Source organism: Cynocephalus volans, chromosome X (assembly GCF_027409185.1).
Source record: "Cynocephalus volans isolate mCynVol1 chromosome X, mCynVol1.pri, whole genome shotgun sequence".
Classification (NCBI taxonomy): Eukaryota; Metazoa; Chordata; class Mammalia; order Dermoptera; family Cynocephalidae; genus Cynocephalus; species Cynocephalus volans.
This window is the reverse complement of record NC_084478.1, coordinates 1,191,094-1,209,584: the sequence shown is the minus strand read 5'-3', so window position 1 is coordinate 1,209,584 and position 18,491 is coordinate 1,191,094. Positions and strand designations below refer to the sequence as shown.

General features: G+C 49.4%; 1 protein-coding gene across 1 annotated transcript in view; it reads right to left on the bottom strand.

Annotated features, from left to right (window-relative positions):
* Nucleotides 1-319: 319 nt before the first annotated feature.
* CSF2RA (colony stimulating factor 2 receptor subunit alpha) overlaps nucleotides 320-18,491 on the bottom strand; it is a 52,093-nt gene continuing 33,921 nt past the window's right edge. Inside the window, 12 exon segments of the mRNA XM_063083740.1 lie at nucleotides 320-397; nucleotides 1,851-1,932; nucleotides 3,919-4,015; nucleotides 6,322-6,457; nucleotides 8,222-8,355; nucleotides 9,942-10,117; nucleotides 10,228-10,357; nucleotides 10,448-10,562; nucleotides 10,997-11,008; nucleotides 12,487-12,635; nucleotides 13,396-13,509; nucleotides 14,189-14,290. Of these exon segments, the coding sequence (XP_062939810.1) occupies nucleotides 320-397; nucleotides 1,851-1,932; nucleotides 3,919-4,015; nucleotides 6,322-6,457; nucleotides 8,222-8,355; nucleotides 9,942-10,117; nucleotides 10,228-10,357; nucleotides 10,448-10,562; nucleotides 10,997-11,008; nucleotides 12,487-12,635; nucleotides 13,396-13,509; nucleotides 14,189-14,290 (1,325 nt within the window).

Sequence of the window (18,491 nt, the reverse complement as noted above, 5' to 3'; positions counted from 1 at the left end):
TGTCAGAGGCCAGCAGTCCCAGCCCAGGTGCCACCGGCAGGGAGGACACCTCCTTTGGTGCTCCAACCAAGTGTCCGTCATTGACGCAGGAGGCAGGACAATGCCTTACATGGCTTCGTGTGAAGGGGACTGAACAAGTTCCTCAGGCTGCAAGATTCTTTGCCAAAATATCACATTTTTTTTTTTTTTTTAGCTAAAAAAAGATAGAAAACTATACAGAGGCTCACAACATTGGCAAAAAACCCAACAACCCTGGAACAAAAAGCAATTTCCAGAATATCTCAGGGCATAGGTCAATTCCCACGCCAGCACCTGAGCCTTATGTGACGTCTTCTACGGTTAAGATGTCTTCATTGTCACCTTTTCCTGCTCCTGGTGTGAATTCCTCCCAGACTATCTGAGGAAGAGAAGGAGAGAGGAAGCATTTTCATGAGCCCAGCACGTGGGGTTGTTTTTCTCTCGGATAAATATCTGAGACAGACCTACGTGTGTGGCCTCGTGGCTGACAGGTGACCAGGGAGAGCTTGGGATCCAGTGTGGGGACACGGCAGGTGCAAAGGCCCTGGGGCTGGGCAGCGCTCAGTGGTGATGGGAAAAATGAGGTTCCTGTCCTGGAGCCTGGAAGTGGGGGACCCCAGGAGGTCACAGGAAAGCATGGTAGGGAGGAGGTGGGTGTGTGGGTGACCAGAATGGACAAGAGACGGCCGGGTCGGTGTCCATTGACAGATGAACGCATGAAGAAAATGTGGAATGTTTATACTGTGGAATACGACTCAGCCACGAAAAGGAATGAAATCCTGTCGTTGGTGGCAACATCGTGGGTGTGAAGACACGATAAGTGAGATAAGCTGGGTACAGAAAGACAAATGCCACATGGTCTCACTCCTCGGTGGGAGCTAAAAGAAACCAGCTGAACTTTTAGGAAAAGAGAGGAGAATCGTGGTTCCCAGAGGCTGAGAAGGGCAGGGGCAAGGGGGATAGAGAGTTTGGTTAAGGGACATGGAACCACAGCTAGCGAGGGGGAATAGTTTCTCGTGTGGCACAGAAGTGCTGGGCGTCTGAAACTAACAATCATTTACTGCACGTTCTCGGTTGACTACAAGAGATGCGAAGTTCCCATCACAGAGAAGTCGTATATGTTTGCAATGACAACTATGCTAATTATGCTGATTTGATCATCGCGCATTGTGCACCTGTATCAAAATATCATTCTGTAGCCCCCACATATGTATAATCGTTATGCTTCAACTAAAAGCAGAAGAAAAAATCCACATGAATCTCTGCATGATTTCCAGGAAAGAAAAAAAAAAAGGAAACAGGGTGAGTGACGGGGGCCTGGTGGATATGACCTCGCCATGGTGGGGAGACCCTGTGGGTGGTCACAGGAGGAGGCAGGAGGAACACGTGCATCTGAGGGGTCTCGGGGGGCAGGTCACGCTGCCGAGTGCTCTTTCTTGCCCTCTCTGGGATCCTGCTGCAAGACCGGGTCAGACCCCTCTCTCTTCCCTCTGTCTTTCTGTCTGTCTCTCTCTCTGTCTCTGTTTCTGTTTCTGCCTCTTTGTCTTTCCCTGCCTCCATTTCTGTCTTGGCCTCTGTCTCTCTCCCTTCCCTCCCTGTGTCTCTGTGTCTGTGTCTGTCTCTCCCCCCCATTTTCCTTCCCCCACCCCCATGTCCCCAGATGGAGTTCACAGAGATGACCCTGACCCCTAATGCAGCAGGCGGCCAGCGAGCAGGCCTGGGACCGACTCTGTGGTCCTATCAGGTGAACGTGGGAGTGTTTCAGGGGCATGTCCCTGGCTGACTGTCCCCTGCTTTCCTCCTGGCTGCCGTCTCTGCTCACCCGCACCCACCTGGTCGGCGACTTGGTGGTTTTCATTCAATTTATCTTTGACCCGTGGAATTGGGGGGAAAAGGCCGTGCCTCCCAAGGAACCTAGGGAGACAGAGAATGTGAGAAGGAAACAGTGGATGACCAATCTTCTTCAGGGGCCAATGTGGTGTCTTTTGTCACACCACGTTAATGGCACGTGGGCCCGATTCTCCAGGACGCGTTCACTTACGAATCATGGACGACTAAAATCTTAGGTAGCTGAGAAAACAGCAGATACTAGAGGAATACAGAGTGATGCCTATGAGAAATCTTTCTGGAGCCTTCACTCAGTCACAGGGATTGGAGTGGGGAATGTGGTCAGTCATGGGCAGATTCGGGGGTCCAGGGTTCCCAGTGTTAAAAGCCCAGGGGCCGATTAGGCAAGTGTCCCTCATACTTCCACCCTGCCTTGAAGAGTGTGGTTTCTGGTTTGGTGGTTTTCTGTTTCAGTTTTCTGTGTTTCTGCTTTGTTCCCTATTTTTAGGATTACTTCTTAACTGGTGTATTTTACATTTGCCAAGGATCAGTCTTGTTGCATTTTGAAAGGGGTGTTTATCTTTTTTCTGCAGGGAAAGAACCTCTAATTCTATAGCATTATCAATAGGTGCTTGAACTGGGCAGAACGGTGTCCCCTGAAAAGATACGTTCACGTTCTAACTGGTGGTACTTGTAAATAGGGCCTCATTTGGAACTAGGGTCTTTGCAGGTGTAATTTAGAATCTTGAGATCGTCCTAGAGTAGGGTGGCCCTAAACCCAATGACAAGTGTCCCCATAAGAGAAAGAAGAGGAGACACAGGCACAGAAGAGAAGCCATGTGAAGACGGAGGCAGAGACTGGAGTGATGAGGCCACAAGCCCAGGGACGCCTGGAGCCATCAGGAGCTGGAAGAGGCAGGAAGGATCCCCCCTTGGAGCCTCCGGAGGGAGCACTGTCCTGCCACACCTGGATTCAGACTTCTGCCTCCAGATCTGAGAGAGGATCAATTTCTGCTCTTTTAAGCCCCCAGCTAGTGGTAATGTTGCAGCAGCCTAGGAAACTCACAGTGCTTCCCTTAAGCATAAGGCTCTGTCCCTGCCTCTGCTCCTCTTTGCTCCCAGATTCCGGCTCTGGGAAAACAGTGCTATCTCACTGCTGCACTCAGCAAGCAGGTCAGCACCTACCCAGCTCTCTGAGCTCCATTCCTGTGCAGTAAGTCAGGAGGAAATGAACACGGGACACCATCCCAGGATGGGGATGTGGAGATGAGCCTCAGGTGCACACTGACATGGTTCCCACGTCCAGCAGGACAGTCACCCACTGCAAACATTCCCATGCTTTGCAAAGCACACCTCGCAAAACACATATGCACGGAGTGATTTTAATTACTCACGCTTTCTTCAAAAGCATCTGCGAGGTGCCCCGGGAACCCACTTGGTGCTAAAGTCACACCTGGGAAAGGCCCAGGGAACTCTCCTTGGACTAGCCCACCCCGGGAGAGAGGCTGATGGTCTGGAGGATGGAAAAGCTGCAGTAGGCTGGGATCTAGGAGGCCTCCTGGGGAGGAGTGGGCCTGGTTGGACACTGGAGGCTAAGATTTATGGAGGGGCATTCCAGGAAGGAGCAGCCAGGTGTGGCATAGCTGCCACCTCTGTGGGTACAGCTGAGCTCAGCAGAGGTGTTGTGTGCGGCAGGAGCACGGGCTCAGCTCCGCCTGGAGAACGTGAAGTGTCTCAGAGCAGGAGACCAGAGCTGCCCATCAGGGGCCGGGATCCAGCTCCCGTTGTCGGCTCCAGCGTGTGGCTCGCACCGTGCAGGCCTTGACAGGCTCCTGCGCTCTTTCGGAGCTACTCTCTGCCGTCTCTCTCACTGCATGTTTTTCCTGCTCTCCCTTCCTTCCCTATCCCAAACAAGTCTTCCGTATCAGTGGATGCACTGATCGAATGCCTGGGAGTTTACGCAGCTTGTCTTTCTCTCTGTGGGAGAAGCAGACTTCATCTTGAAGAAGCATCTTTCTCGCCACCTTTCCTGCTTGGTGGGTGATGCCAACACAGTTTGTACTTGGGGATTACCTTTTTAGGAGGAAGATCAGGGCCAGGGCACAGACGAAGCTCCCCAGGACGACTAGCACAGAGACGTGCACATAGCTGGATTCTTGTGCTTCAGAGCCTGGAGAGAGACACACACCGGGTACTCCCGTGGGATGAATTGTCCCCAGATGGCTAGTTCGTTTCCTCCCTAAATCAGGGCTAAGAAAAAAAATACTGGGCTGTCCGGTTAGGTCAGCTGGTTCGACAGTGGTGCTGAGAACACCGAGGTCCAGGGATCTATCCCTGCACTGGCCAGACACACACCCCAAAAATAAAACAAAAAAGTACCCAGAGCAGGAGGGAAGCCTTCTAAACAAAGGTACTCAGTCTTGAACGCTTCGCATAAGATGCTCATGAAATAAAATGACCCTGTGAACATGGATATCCAAAACGTATCAAGTACTGAGAAGACAAAAAGACAACCCAATTTAAAAACGAGCTAAATGTGGGTTTAAAAAAAGGGGGTGGGGTAGACATCTCTAGGCATGCAGTTTTAAAAAAATTAGAATTTAAGATTTTCTTTATAATTGACAAATAATTGTATATATTTATGAGGTCCAATGGGATGTTTTGATGTATGTACACATTGTGAAATTATTAAATCAAGCTAAGTAACATATCTATCACCTCACCTGCGTATTTTTGGGGGGGCGAGAACATTTATAATACATTCCCTTAGCAATTTCGAAATGTACAATGTGTTTGTATTAACTACAGTCACCACTGTGTGCAATATTGAAACTTCTTCTCCCGAACTGCAACTTTGTACCCTGTGACCAACATCTGCCTTTCCCCACCCCCGGGCCCTGCTACCCACCTTTCTACTCTGTGCTTCTAGGACTTCAACTTTTTCAGATTCGACGTAGAAGTGAGATGATCTAAGCAACCAGTTTTAAACAAAAGCAGCCCCCATCTACCCAGCTTTTAGTTTTGCTTATCTGAAATAAGCACTTTCTACAATGCATTATCTTTTGTAATATGGCACATTGTATCTGTTAATATTTTGCAATGCAATTAAAAACTCAGTTCTTTGTGGCTCTGATTACATTGTGTCATGTTGAACACACCAGCCACCCTGACCTGAGCATCACATGTTGCACACAGGTATCGAAATTCAATGCTGTACCCCACAGAGATGTACAACCGATTATGTTTCCATTTTTTTTAAAAGCTATGAAAAAAAAAAAAATTCTTTCAGGATTATTGCAACCGAATTTAATGTCTGCCATTTCGAGACTTTAAAATTTTAACAGAAAATGTGTTGTGTTACAAAATATAGTCCATTTATTGTTGTAAAAAGTGCTTATTCCAAGTAATGAACACACTGAAAAAGCTGAGCAGATATAAGCCAACTTTGCTTAGAACAGCATGCCTGCAAATGTCTATTCATTTTTTCTTCTTGCTTATTTTTAAATCTGTTTTTTAAATTGGGTTTTCTTTTCCTTGTTGAGTTCTAAGAGTACTTTATATCTTTGGGATACTAGGCTTTTATCAGACATACAATGTGCAAATATTTTCTCTCATTCTGTGGGTTGTCTTTTTCCTTTTTTGACGGTGTTTTTCGATACACAAAAGTTTTAATTTTGCAAGAGTCCAGTTTATCTATGTTTTTTCTTCTTCCTGCTTTTGATGTCATAGCGAAAACTTCACTGCCCAATCCAAGATTGCAAATTAATCACTTACTAAGTTTAGCAGTCCGTTTCAGCTTATAATACTGAATAAATATTTTATATACATTCTATTCTGGGAGTTATAAGAATTAAAGTCACTGATCTTTCATTAGAAAAAAAAAACTTTATGCATAAAAATGCATGCTAAATTTTTTTAAATGTTTGAAAATGTTCAGAGGAGAAAAAGACGTTTTAACTATCAGATTGGCTTTACGGCTAAGACATCAAATTCTTGCCAACAAATAAAAGATATAAATTAAAAGGGAGTGAGCCAGTTGAATGCATTTTTTCTTTAGTGGCCTGGGATGGCTTTCTCCTGATTAGCAGGAAACAGACCAGTTGTTGACTGGGGACCAAAAATGATGATTGTTTGATTTGATGAAGAGTGATTGACCTTTTCCTGGAGGGGTAGGAGGTAGGGGCTTTACAAAGGGGGCTGAATGTGTCCCTTCTTTGGCTACTGAGGGAGTCTAGCTCATCAGCCCATGCAGGAGACCCCCTCCTGGCGACAGCTCAGACTCAGTATTTCACTCAAGTGTGAAAATATCCCTAGCGATGCTCTTAATTCAAATCCCAGCCCCCAGGGAAAGAAGTGGTAGACCAGCTGGCCTCTCTGTCCCCCTCCAAGTAGTCTCGGGTGTCACAAATGTCCCTCACATCTGCCCAGCATGGTTCTAGCCCACGAGGTGGCCATGCGTGCTCTCGACACGCTTACCAAACTCCACGGGCTGGCTCCAGGCGCTCCAGTGCGGAATCCGGGCATCGGCAGCTCTGATTTTCACAGCGTGTTTAGCTCTGGGCTCCCGGCTTGGAAAGCTGTATTTATTTTCAAAATCACCCGAAACAACAATCTTTGGAGAAAACAGAGTTAGAGAGAGTGGCTATCTGTGACAAGAAAAGAAGGGGTGTGTTGTCTTTCAAACTGCACAACTAAAATAAATGAGAGCTTTAGAACCACACGCACTCAATCCAGGCATGAAAACCCTAGGATAAGAGGGGGAGTCTGCAACAAAAGCAAATCCGCTTTGTCGTAGTACTGAGCACGAGTGTGATGGAGAAGGATGTGGTTTAGAAAACAAACGCATGTCTTTGTATGTTGAAAACTTTGGAAGGGCGCTCAGGAGGATAATTGCCGTGAGTTATTCATTCATCTGTTCACCAAGTAACTAACGGCTCCTGGACCTCCTGCCACCCCGAATATAGATGCAGAAATTGTTAAAGAATTAATATCAACAGACCCACAGCCAGATGGACGTGCTAGGGACATAAAAGTGACTGAAGACAACTTCCTCCTTTGACAGAAGAGGATACTGAAGGTCAGAGTGGTGGCGAGATTAGGAAAAAAAAAATCACATGGAAGTCCTTTAATGATCTACCTTGAGAGACATTTCATAGGGGAAAAATCTCTCTAAATATTCAGTAGAACTTTTTAAAAGATTACAGCATAATTGATTATACATATTTGCGGGGCAGAGAGTTGACCGTCAATGCCTGTGTAGCGTGGGCGATGATGATGAAATCAGGATAATACGTCATTACAAACCATAACCCTTCCTTGTGCCTGTTAACCAATCAGTAGACTATTTTCTTAAGCGACACAATGAAAAAGGAATAGAATGTGAAGACTAGTGAGATGTCATGAACAAAAATAATTTCAGCAAATGGGTATTGAAAGCTGAAGCCAGGAGTAGACCCCACCCCGGGGTGGTACGTGGCAGGGCTCTCCGATGGGTCACTTAACAGCTCTGCACAGTGACCCATGCCAGGGTTACGAAACCCCACCCCATCCTGCACACCACTGGGCCATGCTGGCACTGAGTGAGTGTCCCGTTGACCCACATCGCAGGGTTAAGCAAGGGCGTATCCACAGGAACGGCATAACTTACCAGGGAATTTCTACTGCTGGACTCCAGGCTCTAAAAAAAAGGCAAAACACAACACAAGGTTAACACTTCTGCATTTCTGTGTTTTGGCTTTTTAAAAAAATTTTGTTTTCGGTTTCTGGTAACTAGCAGTACGAGGATCTGAACCCTTGACTTTGCTGTAAGCAGCTGAGCTAACCGGCCAGCCCAATACGTCTGCCCTACAAATGTTTTCCACAGGCTTGTGCACTCTCTCCCTTTGAGTGTAGGAGAAAGAAACAAGCAGATGGCCCTCCTGTTCCTCCACATAGCATCCAGGTGCACCTCTCAAGGGGTGGGGACCGCCTCCTCCATGCTGAGTACAGGTGCACCTGGGGGAGACGAGCCCTCCTGCACCTGGCCCAGGTGCACCTGGGGTGGGCCCTCCTCCTACTCCACGTTGGGTCCAGGTGGACGTGGTGCAGGAGGATATCTTTCTCACTTTATTGCATCTGTCTCTAAATCTCTAAGCCTCTTTTCTGGCTTCTCTGCATGTGGGTGTGGTAGTCACTGCCTTCACTGCAACCCCCTGCGCGTGGTCCTCAGGCCACCAGGCAGTCTGCCTCCAGCTCTGCCACCCCTGCCTTCAACTTAGTATCAGTCCCCAACTCAACCTTGTTGTGTCTCCACGTGCACTGTGCCACTTCGTGGAATTGTCCTATGCAGCCAGGCTCCTTGTGGCTTGATGAAGGTGACCGAATAGCATCCACTGACCTGTCTCTGGATGTCCAGTTGGTACTGGAACTCCTTAGAGGACCTGTGTTTGTAGGTCCTTGGCTGTTCCCACCAGATGAGGCAGTGTGACGTGTTGCAGTGGACGGTGACATTGGCCGGCGGGCTGAATCGTTCTGTAATGAGAAACCAAGACACACCTGTCCTCTCTTGGTCCAGTAGTGAGGCTGGGCCCTTCCTGCCTGGCAGGGATGCTGTGTTGCTAGGCGACTATGCCAATTGTATAGCTAGGGAAATTGTTAGACTCCAGCCATTGCAGCCAATTGTATTGTTAAAGCAATTCATGACTAAGGCCAAAACGTTTCATTCTTTTAGTTTTACTAAGTTTCCATTTGTGTTGTCAGGGTTAGGGCCTACAGACCCTTCAAACCCACTGCACAGACCGGGTCACAAAAGCCCTCGTATGCCAGGCTGGGTCAACAGACCCCTCACAGGTCCACTAGCTAGGTAATTGGGAAAGATTATGGGAGCCAGTGGCAGATGACATGAGCTCAGTCCTCAGTGGTAGCAGCAGCAGCTTACAGCAATAGTGGCGGTGGCCTCCCCAACGGTCCCAGGAACCCTGGCAGCATCAGCCTCCAGCAGCAGGAGCAGCCTCCCCGGGGGCATATGGGGGACACTGTGGATCAGAGCTGCTCGTCCTTTACACTTAAGTCCATAACCCAGGACACCTGGGTGCACATGCGCAATTCCATTAGACAATAACCAAAGAGCACCTGGGCGCAGGCACATATTTACATCCAATGCTCGGCAAGATTCCGAACATATGAGCGGCCCTGAACATTTTCCTATATTTTCCCTACAGATTCTCAACACCAAGAGTACCTGCTGCCTTGGCTCATGAGGCGTCTCGGGAGGGCCTGCATGTTGGAGCCTGGGGGAGATGACCAGGCAGCTGCTGGCACAGAAGAGAGAAACATATGGGGCCAGGGATCCCAGGAAGGGAGGAGTGGTGGGTTTGGAGAGCACGGGAGAGGCTTGCTGGAGAATCTTGAGTGGGATGAGTCCTGGGGCATCCAGTGGGATGGGGGAGCCTGCAGGTGGGGGGCCCAGGATTGGCGGAGAGCTCAGAGTTTTTCACATTCTCAAGAGAGTTGGAGAAAGCTGCACCTGCGGAGGCTCAGCTGTATGCACAGACGACCGCCTGGCAGGCCGTGAAGAGGTTCCGGGTTATCCAAAGTTCGGGAAGTTTTTGGAGTTGAGGAGGAGAGTACATGTCTTAAAAGAGCAAGAAACTATGTCCTTCCAGGGTGAAAGGATATGCAAAGGGGGAGCCAACCACATGGCGATGGGGTGCTGCTTAGCCATAAGCAGGGTGGGGGTTTTGTATGTGATACCGTTTAACTATCATACATTCCCTTCCAAAACCTGAGACTTGATTCTCTCGGGACTTTCTAAGGTGCGTGCGGGCAAGTGGGCTGAGGGAAACCTCTCTCTTGTGACCTAAAATCTTATCAAATCTGCTTTCACCTGAAATAGATCTGCTCCCATTTAACTTTCAAATCAAGGTGCGCTGCACCTGCAAAACAAGGACTGCATTTGGAAGCTTGAAACAGAGAATATAACCTGTCCTGTGCACCACTGTGATGCAGATTATACTGTACATGAAAGTGAAGTGGGATCTTTTGGGCTAATTTGTTACAGCAGCCCCGGGAATCTTCTACAGATTTCAATGTAAACAACGCTAAGCGGTCGATCTCACCTATCTCCTTTATCGACAAAATGGTATCGAAGAATTGGATTCCTGTTCCTTGGCTGGTTCCATTAACCAGGAAGTAATTTCGGAAAGGTAGGCCCGAGAGGTCTTCCATGTGGCATCCCACGTGGGTCCCCGAGTCCTGTATGTAATGAGGACACTCTCTTTCCCTTTCCGTCTTCCTGTAAGATGCCAAAGTGTTCAGAGTGCAGTCAGGAAAAATTTATTTTTCAAAAAGCATTTTCCTCTCTTCACTGCATCCCTCATGGTTGTCTAGATGATACCAGCTTACTTTGAGTTTTGCATGTACAAAAAATACTGGACGTCACGGGGGGCTGCTGGGCCCTTCACCCAGGTGCAGTTCATGAAATCCGCATCGTAGATAACACAGGAGAAGTTCCAGGCCGCTGTGCCCGCCCCACCTGGGAAGAGGCAGAGACAAAATAATTTTTGCTCGAAGGTTCAGAGCGGATCTGCTTTGATGCTGAGGATCACGGTGCTAGCTTTCCTACCTGGGTTAGTAAAGAGCAGTTTTTCTTGAAACAGTCTTTGACTGGTACTAATGCAAACCTCGAGTGTGACTCCTCCGTGCAGAGAAAACTCCTGAAACGCACACGAGCATTCTTCCTTCATGGGCTAAAACATTGCAACCAACAGGCGGGTTAGCAAACAGGCTTCTCTCCCATGAGCCCCACCCTGCGACACCCACTTGCCTCCCTTTGTGAAATCTCCCCCCTACACCTCCTCCCAGACCCCGAGTATTTGCCCCACATGTCAATGTGAAGATGGAAACTCAACTCCACATTCTCTAGCAGCGCTTAGAGGATCGGACTAGAACTCATGTTTCCACATGTGCTCAGGACCTGCAGAGGGGAGTCTGCTGAAATGCAGGTTTGGATCCAGCAATTCCACCATAGAGCTTGAGTTTTTGCATTTCTAATAAGCTCCCAAGTGATGCAGCACACTTGGAGTGTTGAGGTTCTTTATCACTGAACCCTGTAGAGCCAAACACACGCTCTTTTGCCTGGTTTTGCTCTATCACGTAGCCATCATTTTACCACATTTCACAGTTGCTTTGTCTCCAACTCTCCATGGTTACTTTGTCTCCAACTCTCTGCAGCTACATTGTATCCAACTCTCCATAGTTACTTTGTCTCCAGCTCTCTGCAGTTACATTGGATCCAACTCTCCATAGTTACTTTGTCTCCAACTCTCTGCAGCTACATTGTATCCAACTCTCCATAGTTACTTTGTGTCCAGCTCTCCAAGGTTACTTTGTAATCGACTCTTCGACTCACATTGTATCCAATTCTCCACAGTTACATTGTATCCAACTCAGTCTACTTACTTTGTTTCATGAATTGAAAAGTTAACATTAGTGATGTTTCTTTCTCAGGATTAGTCTACCACTTGGACCACCTCTGATGAATCAAATAAGCAAAAGGTAGGCCATTCTGTTATGCTACCTGGACCCTGAAGGGGTCCCAAAGTTTGAGAGCCACATCATAACTGTATGTCTTGCCCTGATTGCCCGTCGCTGCCCTCATCCTGCCAGCCAGCCCCATGTCCCCTTCCTCCGGGCCAGCATGGCTGAGAGTCCCTGTGGGCCTTGCTGGGGTCTCACCTCCCCTGTGACTCTGGGAGCCTCTTCCTATTCTGGCCCCACAGGAGCTCTGGTCTGGGGTCTCCTCCACTGGCAGGACACCTGGGGGCCTGGGTCGGCTCCCTGGAGCTGCACATGCTGGGCTGTGGGCACTGCGTGAGGGCATTCGTGTCCCCCATGGTCCAGGTGGGAGGTCTGTAAAAGCAGACTCAGAGCCCTTGTCCTCCTCCTCCCCGTCTCCCTATTATATTCTACCAACATGTATTTATCATCTGTCTGTCCTCTACCATTTGCCTAATTACCATCTATCTTATGTGTGTAGCATTTATCATCTATTGATCGATCATCTACCTACCTATCTGTCCACCTACCATGCATTGTACCTATTATATCTAGTGATCATCTATCTGTCCACCTGTCCTCTGTCTGTCATCTGTCTGTCCATGCATAATCTATCATCTATTGCATCTATCAGTTATCACCTCTTTTACCTATCTAGCATTGATCTGTCATCTGCATATCCTCCGTCTTTCTCTCTTCCTCTCTTCTCTCCTACTCTCTCTCTTTCCCTGCCCCCCCTCTCTCATCTCCTCTTCTGTCTCTGTCTCCCCTTCCCTAAATCCTAGAATTAGATCTGTGGGAGGCAGCAAAGCCAACGAGGCCCTCACGCTGCTCCCTGTGCTTTCTCCACAGACCTGGGCTCAGTAGGTTCGGGTATCAGGTGTAGCACGTCTGCCAGGATCCCTTTTCTCTTAGGGGAAGCCCCTGCCATCCCCAGGGAATTCAGCCCCTGGACACGTCTCGAACACTTCCCTGGCCCACCTAGAATCATGGCTCCTTGATTTTCCCAAATGTCCTGCGTGTATTTTGAATTTGTCTCTGTTCTTGTTTTTAACTTCATGATGGCTCTGGGAAGGACAGCCACTGAGCACATAAAATCCATCTCACCTTTTTGATAATTCGTCCTTTTTCCTTGTGAATCATCAAACACTGGATGTCAGTGGCATTTTCTTTGCAGTCCCAAGTTAACGCCATTGTCCTTGGGTTGAACTTCACATTTAGACTAGAGCTGGAGACTGGTTCCCTGGTTGGCGGATCTGCAGGGAGTGTCCGCTGGATTCAGAAATTACTCTTTTCCTGTCTGCACTCCCCAACCAGTGCATCCCTCACCTGACAGTGAAGACCCACTCCAGAGCCTTCACCCTTCCTTCCCCTGCCTCCCAGGTGGCCCCAGGACATTGCCACATCTGCAGTAATCTCATCTTGGTCCATCCTCCTTCCTGCCTGGGTGACCTTGCCCTTTCTCCACGTGAGAGGGGCACTGCAGAAATTATTGAAAACCACCTGAATGAGGACAGGGAGAGGCTATTAATTCACAAGGGTGGGCTCAGAACACTCCTTCCCAAGGGCACCTTGGCATACTGAGTGTTTTAAGCCAAAGGAGTTGCAGAAAACTGCAGAAGCAGGCAGGTGCCTGTCACCATCACCTCTCCCTCACCCCTGAACCAGGTCATGAGACCTAGAAGGAATTTGCCCTTCTGAAGCAGCTCATAAGACCCTCACTGGAGAGGCGCCCTCCCTGTACCAGGAAAAAGGGCATGTCCTTATCTCTGAAGACACAGGACGCAGGGAAGAATCTGAGCACGGACACACGCACCCGCTTTCACAAGCTCACACACACGCACACACTTACACAGTTCTATGCACACACACCATATGCACCTCAGAATACACTCACCCCTATGCACTTATATGCACACTCCCTCACACATCTCAAAACACACTCGCACACACACCTATACACATCCTAAAATGCACTCACACACAGGCACAGGCTCACGTGCTGGGACTCCTCACCGCAGTGTATCTTCCCAGCACAAGCGATGAGATCTAAGTAGTCCTCCAGGTGCATAACGAGGATGTCCTCAGCTCCTCGCCTCGTCTGGGGACTCACTCTCTGGGTCTCCTGAGCTCCTCAAGTCAAGGAGCAGGGTCTCCAGAGTGAATTTCCTCCCTGGCACATGGGCAGACCCTCTGCTGTGGCCCTGGCTGTCTCTGTCCCTCTTCCTGCCACCAGCATCCACAGCCAGCTCATCCTGCACCCTCCCTACAGGTGCCTCTGGAGCTGCTCCAGGTGCCTGACAGGGTCTGTTCACAGCCCTGCCAGTAGCCCCTAGGGGCTTCCAGGGACATTTCTCCTCCTTTCAAATTAGAAATACAAGAGAGAGAAGCCCATGTTCTGGCTGTGGACACAGTTGCATCTGGGTGTGACCCTCCAAACCGAAGCTCTAAGTACAGTCCAGGAAGGGCTGTCTGCAGAACCAGCACCCAGCCAGCTGCACTGCGGCTGTTCCTGCATGGGCATTTTAAGCAGGACAATGTGCTCAGCACTTAAGTCAGGTGTTTGGTTGTCCCCTGCTGGAAACACCCTACCTGGGAGAGACCCTCGACATCCTGCTGCCCACAGTCAGTGCCAATGAAGCATATTTTGCTTGCATGTTGGAAAACCATGGCTGGCTGGGGTGTCCCAGGTCCCTAATAATCATTAGAGATAAAATGACACTGGACTCAGGTATTGGGATATGTCCCTGGACAGTAGGGACATTTAAAAGTGGTCCAGTGAATGAGTCAATCCAGTTCCCACACTTACCCAGTTGCTCCTGGGTCAGGAGGAACTCTGGCTCCAGGATCAAAGACAGTATAAGGACCGTGGCCTGGAGACCCATGTGGCTGCCCGTGGGACACAGAAGCACTAGAGGGAGAGAGAGATTTGCACATTGAGAACATTGGCTCTCCTGGGAGGGTTCCTGGCTGGGGACCTCAGGGGATGTTTCCCTAGGGAGACTGTGTAGGAAAGAAACGTACACAGGACACCTGCATCTGTGTCAGGTTGGAAGGGTTGCTTCACTCAGTGTGCTTGGGAAGAGACCCCCCCAACCTAACTCCTCACACCCACGAGAGCCCAGGGGCAGAATTGTCTCTGTGCAGAGTGTTTGGGGAGAGATGCTCAACCCTATGTCCCCAGCACCCATGCACCAGAGCCCATGGGTGGGGGTCCCCCATACAGTGTGTTTAAGGAGACCTGAGGCCCTGATTCCCAACACCCATGTGTGGTGGATACCCTGTTCCCAACTCACCAACCACAGGCTAACCCTTGGTGATGGGCTTAAAGACAGAGCAGAACTCACTTGCCCCTGATTTTGTTCTCTAAGGTCAAGTTTGTGCCTGGGACACTCTCTTCTCATTTACAGCCTGTACTCAGGGTCTGTGTTAGGACTAGCATCCATCTCTCTTCTATTTCAAAGGGCTTTCTGCCATCCAGGATTGCTGGGTAGAAAACACGAATTGAATTGAATTTTTCTCTAGAGCAGACTGTGCTAAAATCAGGTGTAGCCCCCAGAACCACTGCTGAAGGGTGGAAACAGGACAGTTTGGGATGTAACATATACAGAAAATATAAGCAGTGTGCGTGTGTCTGTGTATGTATACGGTCATCTCTCAGTATCCGTGGGGAATTGGTGTGAAGACCTCCCACGGAAACCAAAATCCACAGGTGTGCAAGTCCCTGCTATAAAATGATGTAATATTTCCTACGTAATCCTCATATACTTTAAATCATCTCTAGATTATCTATAATACTGAATCATGTAAATGAGGTATACATTGTTGTCATATTGGTCAGGAAATAATAAGAAAAAAGTCTGCACACATTCAGCACAGACACAATTTTATTTTTTTGGATATTTTCCATCCGTGGTTGGTCGAATCTATGGACGCGCAGAACCCACGGATAAGGAGGGTTGCCTGTATATACAAGGACACTTCAAAAAGTTCGTGGAAAAGTGGGGGCTGGCTGGGTGGCTCAGTTGGGTAGAGCGTGGTGCTGAAGACACCAAGGTCCAGAGCTTGATCCCTTTGCTGGCCAGCCACCAAAAACAAGTTCATGGAAAGAGGGAATTAAGAGATAATATGGACTTTTTGGAATACCCTTCACACAGATATGGCTCGTGGCCCATTCCTCCATATTCCAAGTGCATCGCTCCAAACTTGGCCTCCAACCTCACGTCTCCTCCTCTGACTCTGACCTTCCTGCCCCTTCTGATAGGGATCCATGTGATCATTTTGAGGATACACCTGGATGACCCAGAGTAATGTTTCCATCTCAGAGTTCTTAATCACATCTGCAAAGTCTCTTTTGCCACATAGGTCACATATCTATGAGTCCCGGTGTTATGGCTTGGACATCTTTGGGGGACATTCTTCTGTCTACCACATGGGGATTAGGACATGGACTTCTTTGGGGACTGCTGTGGATTGAAAATCTCCCCAAACTCACTGAAGCTTAAATTGTGTCCCCCAAAGTTCCAGGTATTAGGAACTTGGCCTCCATTGTGACACTGTTAAGAGGGTGGGAAATCCTAGTATGGTAATGGAAAGGTGGGGACTTGAAGAGGTGATTGGATTGCAGGACCGTGCAGTAGTGAATGGATTAATAATGGTGGTCAGGGGCATGGTTCTGAGGGCTTTAAAAGGAGAGCTCACGAGAGTGTCTCTCCGCTCCACCATTTCACAATGTGATTCCCTGCATCACTGAAGTCGCCACCAAAGAAAGCTGTCACCACCTGTGTGCGCTGGACTCTGGACTTCCCAGACTCCAAACTGCAAGCAATGCATTTCATTTTCTTACAAATTACCTAGTTCCGAGTGTTTTGTTTTAAACAACAGAAATGGACTAATACAGGGACTTTATTGTGTCTACCACATGGGGACTAGGATGTAGACATCACCAGGGGCCACTATTTATCTGGCGAAAGGTAACAAGATCGCCTTCCTGCAGCTTAGAGCAGTCTAGAATGAGCAGCCACGTGACAGGCCTGGGCTACCCACATGAACAGAGTGGAGGGTTGTGGGTTCGCCCAGGGTGGTGGGCCACGAATCTGGTTCCAGCTCTGCAAGCCTCGGACTTGAGGAAATGTCCTTTCCTCTCTGCCTGATCATTGGGCTGCAGGCCAGGCTCTTCCCAAGCTCAGGTTTCATTTCCACCTGACTCTGAATCACTCTATCAGCTCCAGGGTGTGGCCCGGGCTCGCTGCCGTCTCCAGGTCCTGTGTGCCTTAATGCCCGGCTGACTTCTGCACTCTCCAGTCAACACCCTGAGAAAGGGAAGTTGCAAAAGGGGTCCCCTGCCATGCGGTGTGGATGGCGTACTACGGGTGACCATGCATCTATCCCATGATGCCAACACGGTCACCTGGCATCAAGCTCCGGTGGCTCATGGTTTAGGTGAGCCTCGAGGTTTAGGCTGACACACAGCTCAAGTCTAAGCTGCTTTGGGGGAAGTTGACGTCCCTTTTGTTACTTCCTCTTGGCTGTGGCTGTCTGTCTCCCTCCCTCCCTCCCTCCCTCCCTCCCTCCCTCCCTCCCTCCCTTCCTTCCTTCCTTCCTTCCTTCCTTCCCTCCCTCCCTCCCTCCCTCCCTGCCTCCCTCCCTCCCTCCCTCCCTCCCTCCTTCCTTCCTCCTCCCTCCCTCCCTCCCTCCCTCCCTCCCTCCCTCCTTCCTTCCTCCTCCCTCCCTCCCTCCCTCCCTCCCTCCCTCCCTCCCTCCCTCCCTCCCTTCCTTCCTTCCTTCCTTCCTTCCTTCCTTCCTTCCTTCCTTCCTTCCTTCCTTCCTTCCTTCCATCTCTATCACACTCACAGAGCTCCCCCTTGGAACCTGTGGTTTCATGAGATCTATTTTTTGGTTTTCATCCCTTGACTCTCTGTCTTGGGGCTGGACACAGAGGATTCTCTGACCCACCTCACCTGATTGTAGGTCATAAGACCCCATCGCAGAGGCGGTCCCGCCTCAGGCCTGGGAGTGGGCAATGTTGCACAGAGAGATCAAGGGGGACCTGAACAGACAGGCCTTGCTGGGTTTCCCCACCCAGCCTGTTAGTGTGGGATCGTGGCCTTTTCGTCCCTTCACATTTCTCCACGGTGGTCTGTGCTTCAGTCATGCCTACGTAGTGAAGCTTCCACAAAAACCCAGGAGAACGGGGTTCGGGGAGCTTCTAGACAGCTGAACTGATCCACGTGCTGGGAGGGCTGTCATTGCAACTCCACGGGGACAAAAACTCCTGAACCCAGAACACTTCCAGACCTCGCCCCGTGCGACTCTTCATCTGTCAGTTTCTTTGTATCCTTTAACATATCCTCTATACTAAACCTGTATACATAAGTATTGTTTCCCTGATATCTGTGAGCTGCTACAGCAAACTCATTGAACCCAAGGAGGGCTGTGGGAACCCCCTGATTGACAGGAGCTGGTCAGCCAGAAGTTGCAGAGGCCTGGGTTTGCATCTGGCATCTGAAATGGGGTAGAGGCAGTCTTGAGGACAGAGCCGTCACCCTGTGGGACCTGACACTATCTCCAGGTAGGCATTGTCAGAATTCAATTGGATTAGAGGACACCCCACTGGTGTCCACTGGGGAACTGGTTACTTGCCTGCTGGTGGGGAGAAATGCACCAGAGTGGGTCAGAGAAACTGGTCCTCTGTATTGTCTCTGAGTAACAGTATAGAGGGAAAAACACTCTGGTGATTTGTTTTTCCTAACATAACTCCATCCCTTTGTCCACCTGTAGGGCCCCCCACCTTCTGGCCACCACTGGCAAGGGTACTTGTTCTGCAGGGGATTCCTCTCTTGGAGAAAAGCCCTGTGCCTGCCTCACCCCATGGACATCGTGTCTATGCAGGGGACCTCCCCAACTCCCCATGTGCTGTGACCCTTAATCCTTGCCATCTCCATCAGCAATGACCCTCCCCTGCACTCCAGCCCTGCCTCAAACCCTGAATCCCCACCGTGGCTTGTAATTACCCCAGACCACTCCTCTCAGAGACCTGTCCAAGGTCCCAACCATCCCAGCTGTGCACCCTCCACAAGCTCTAAGGCTCTTTTTGCACCCAACCATCTCAG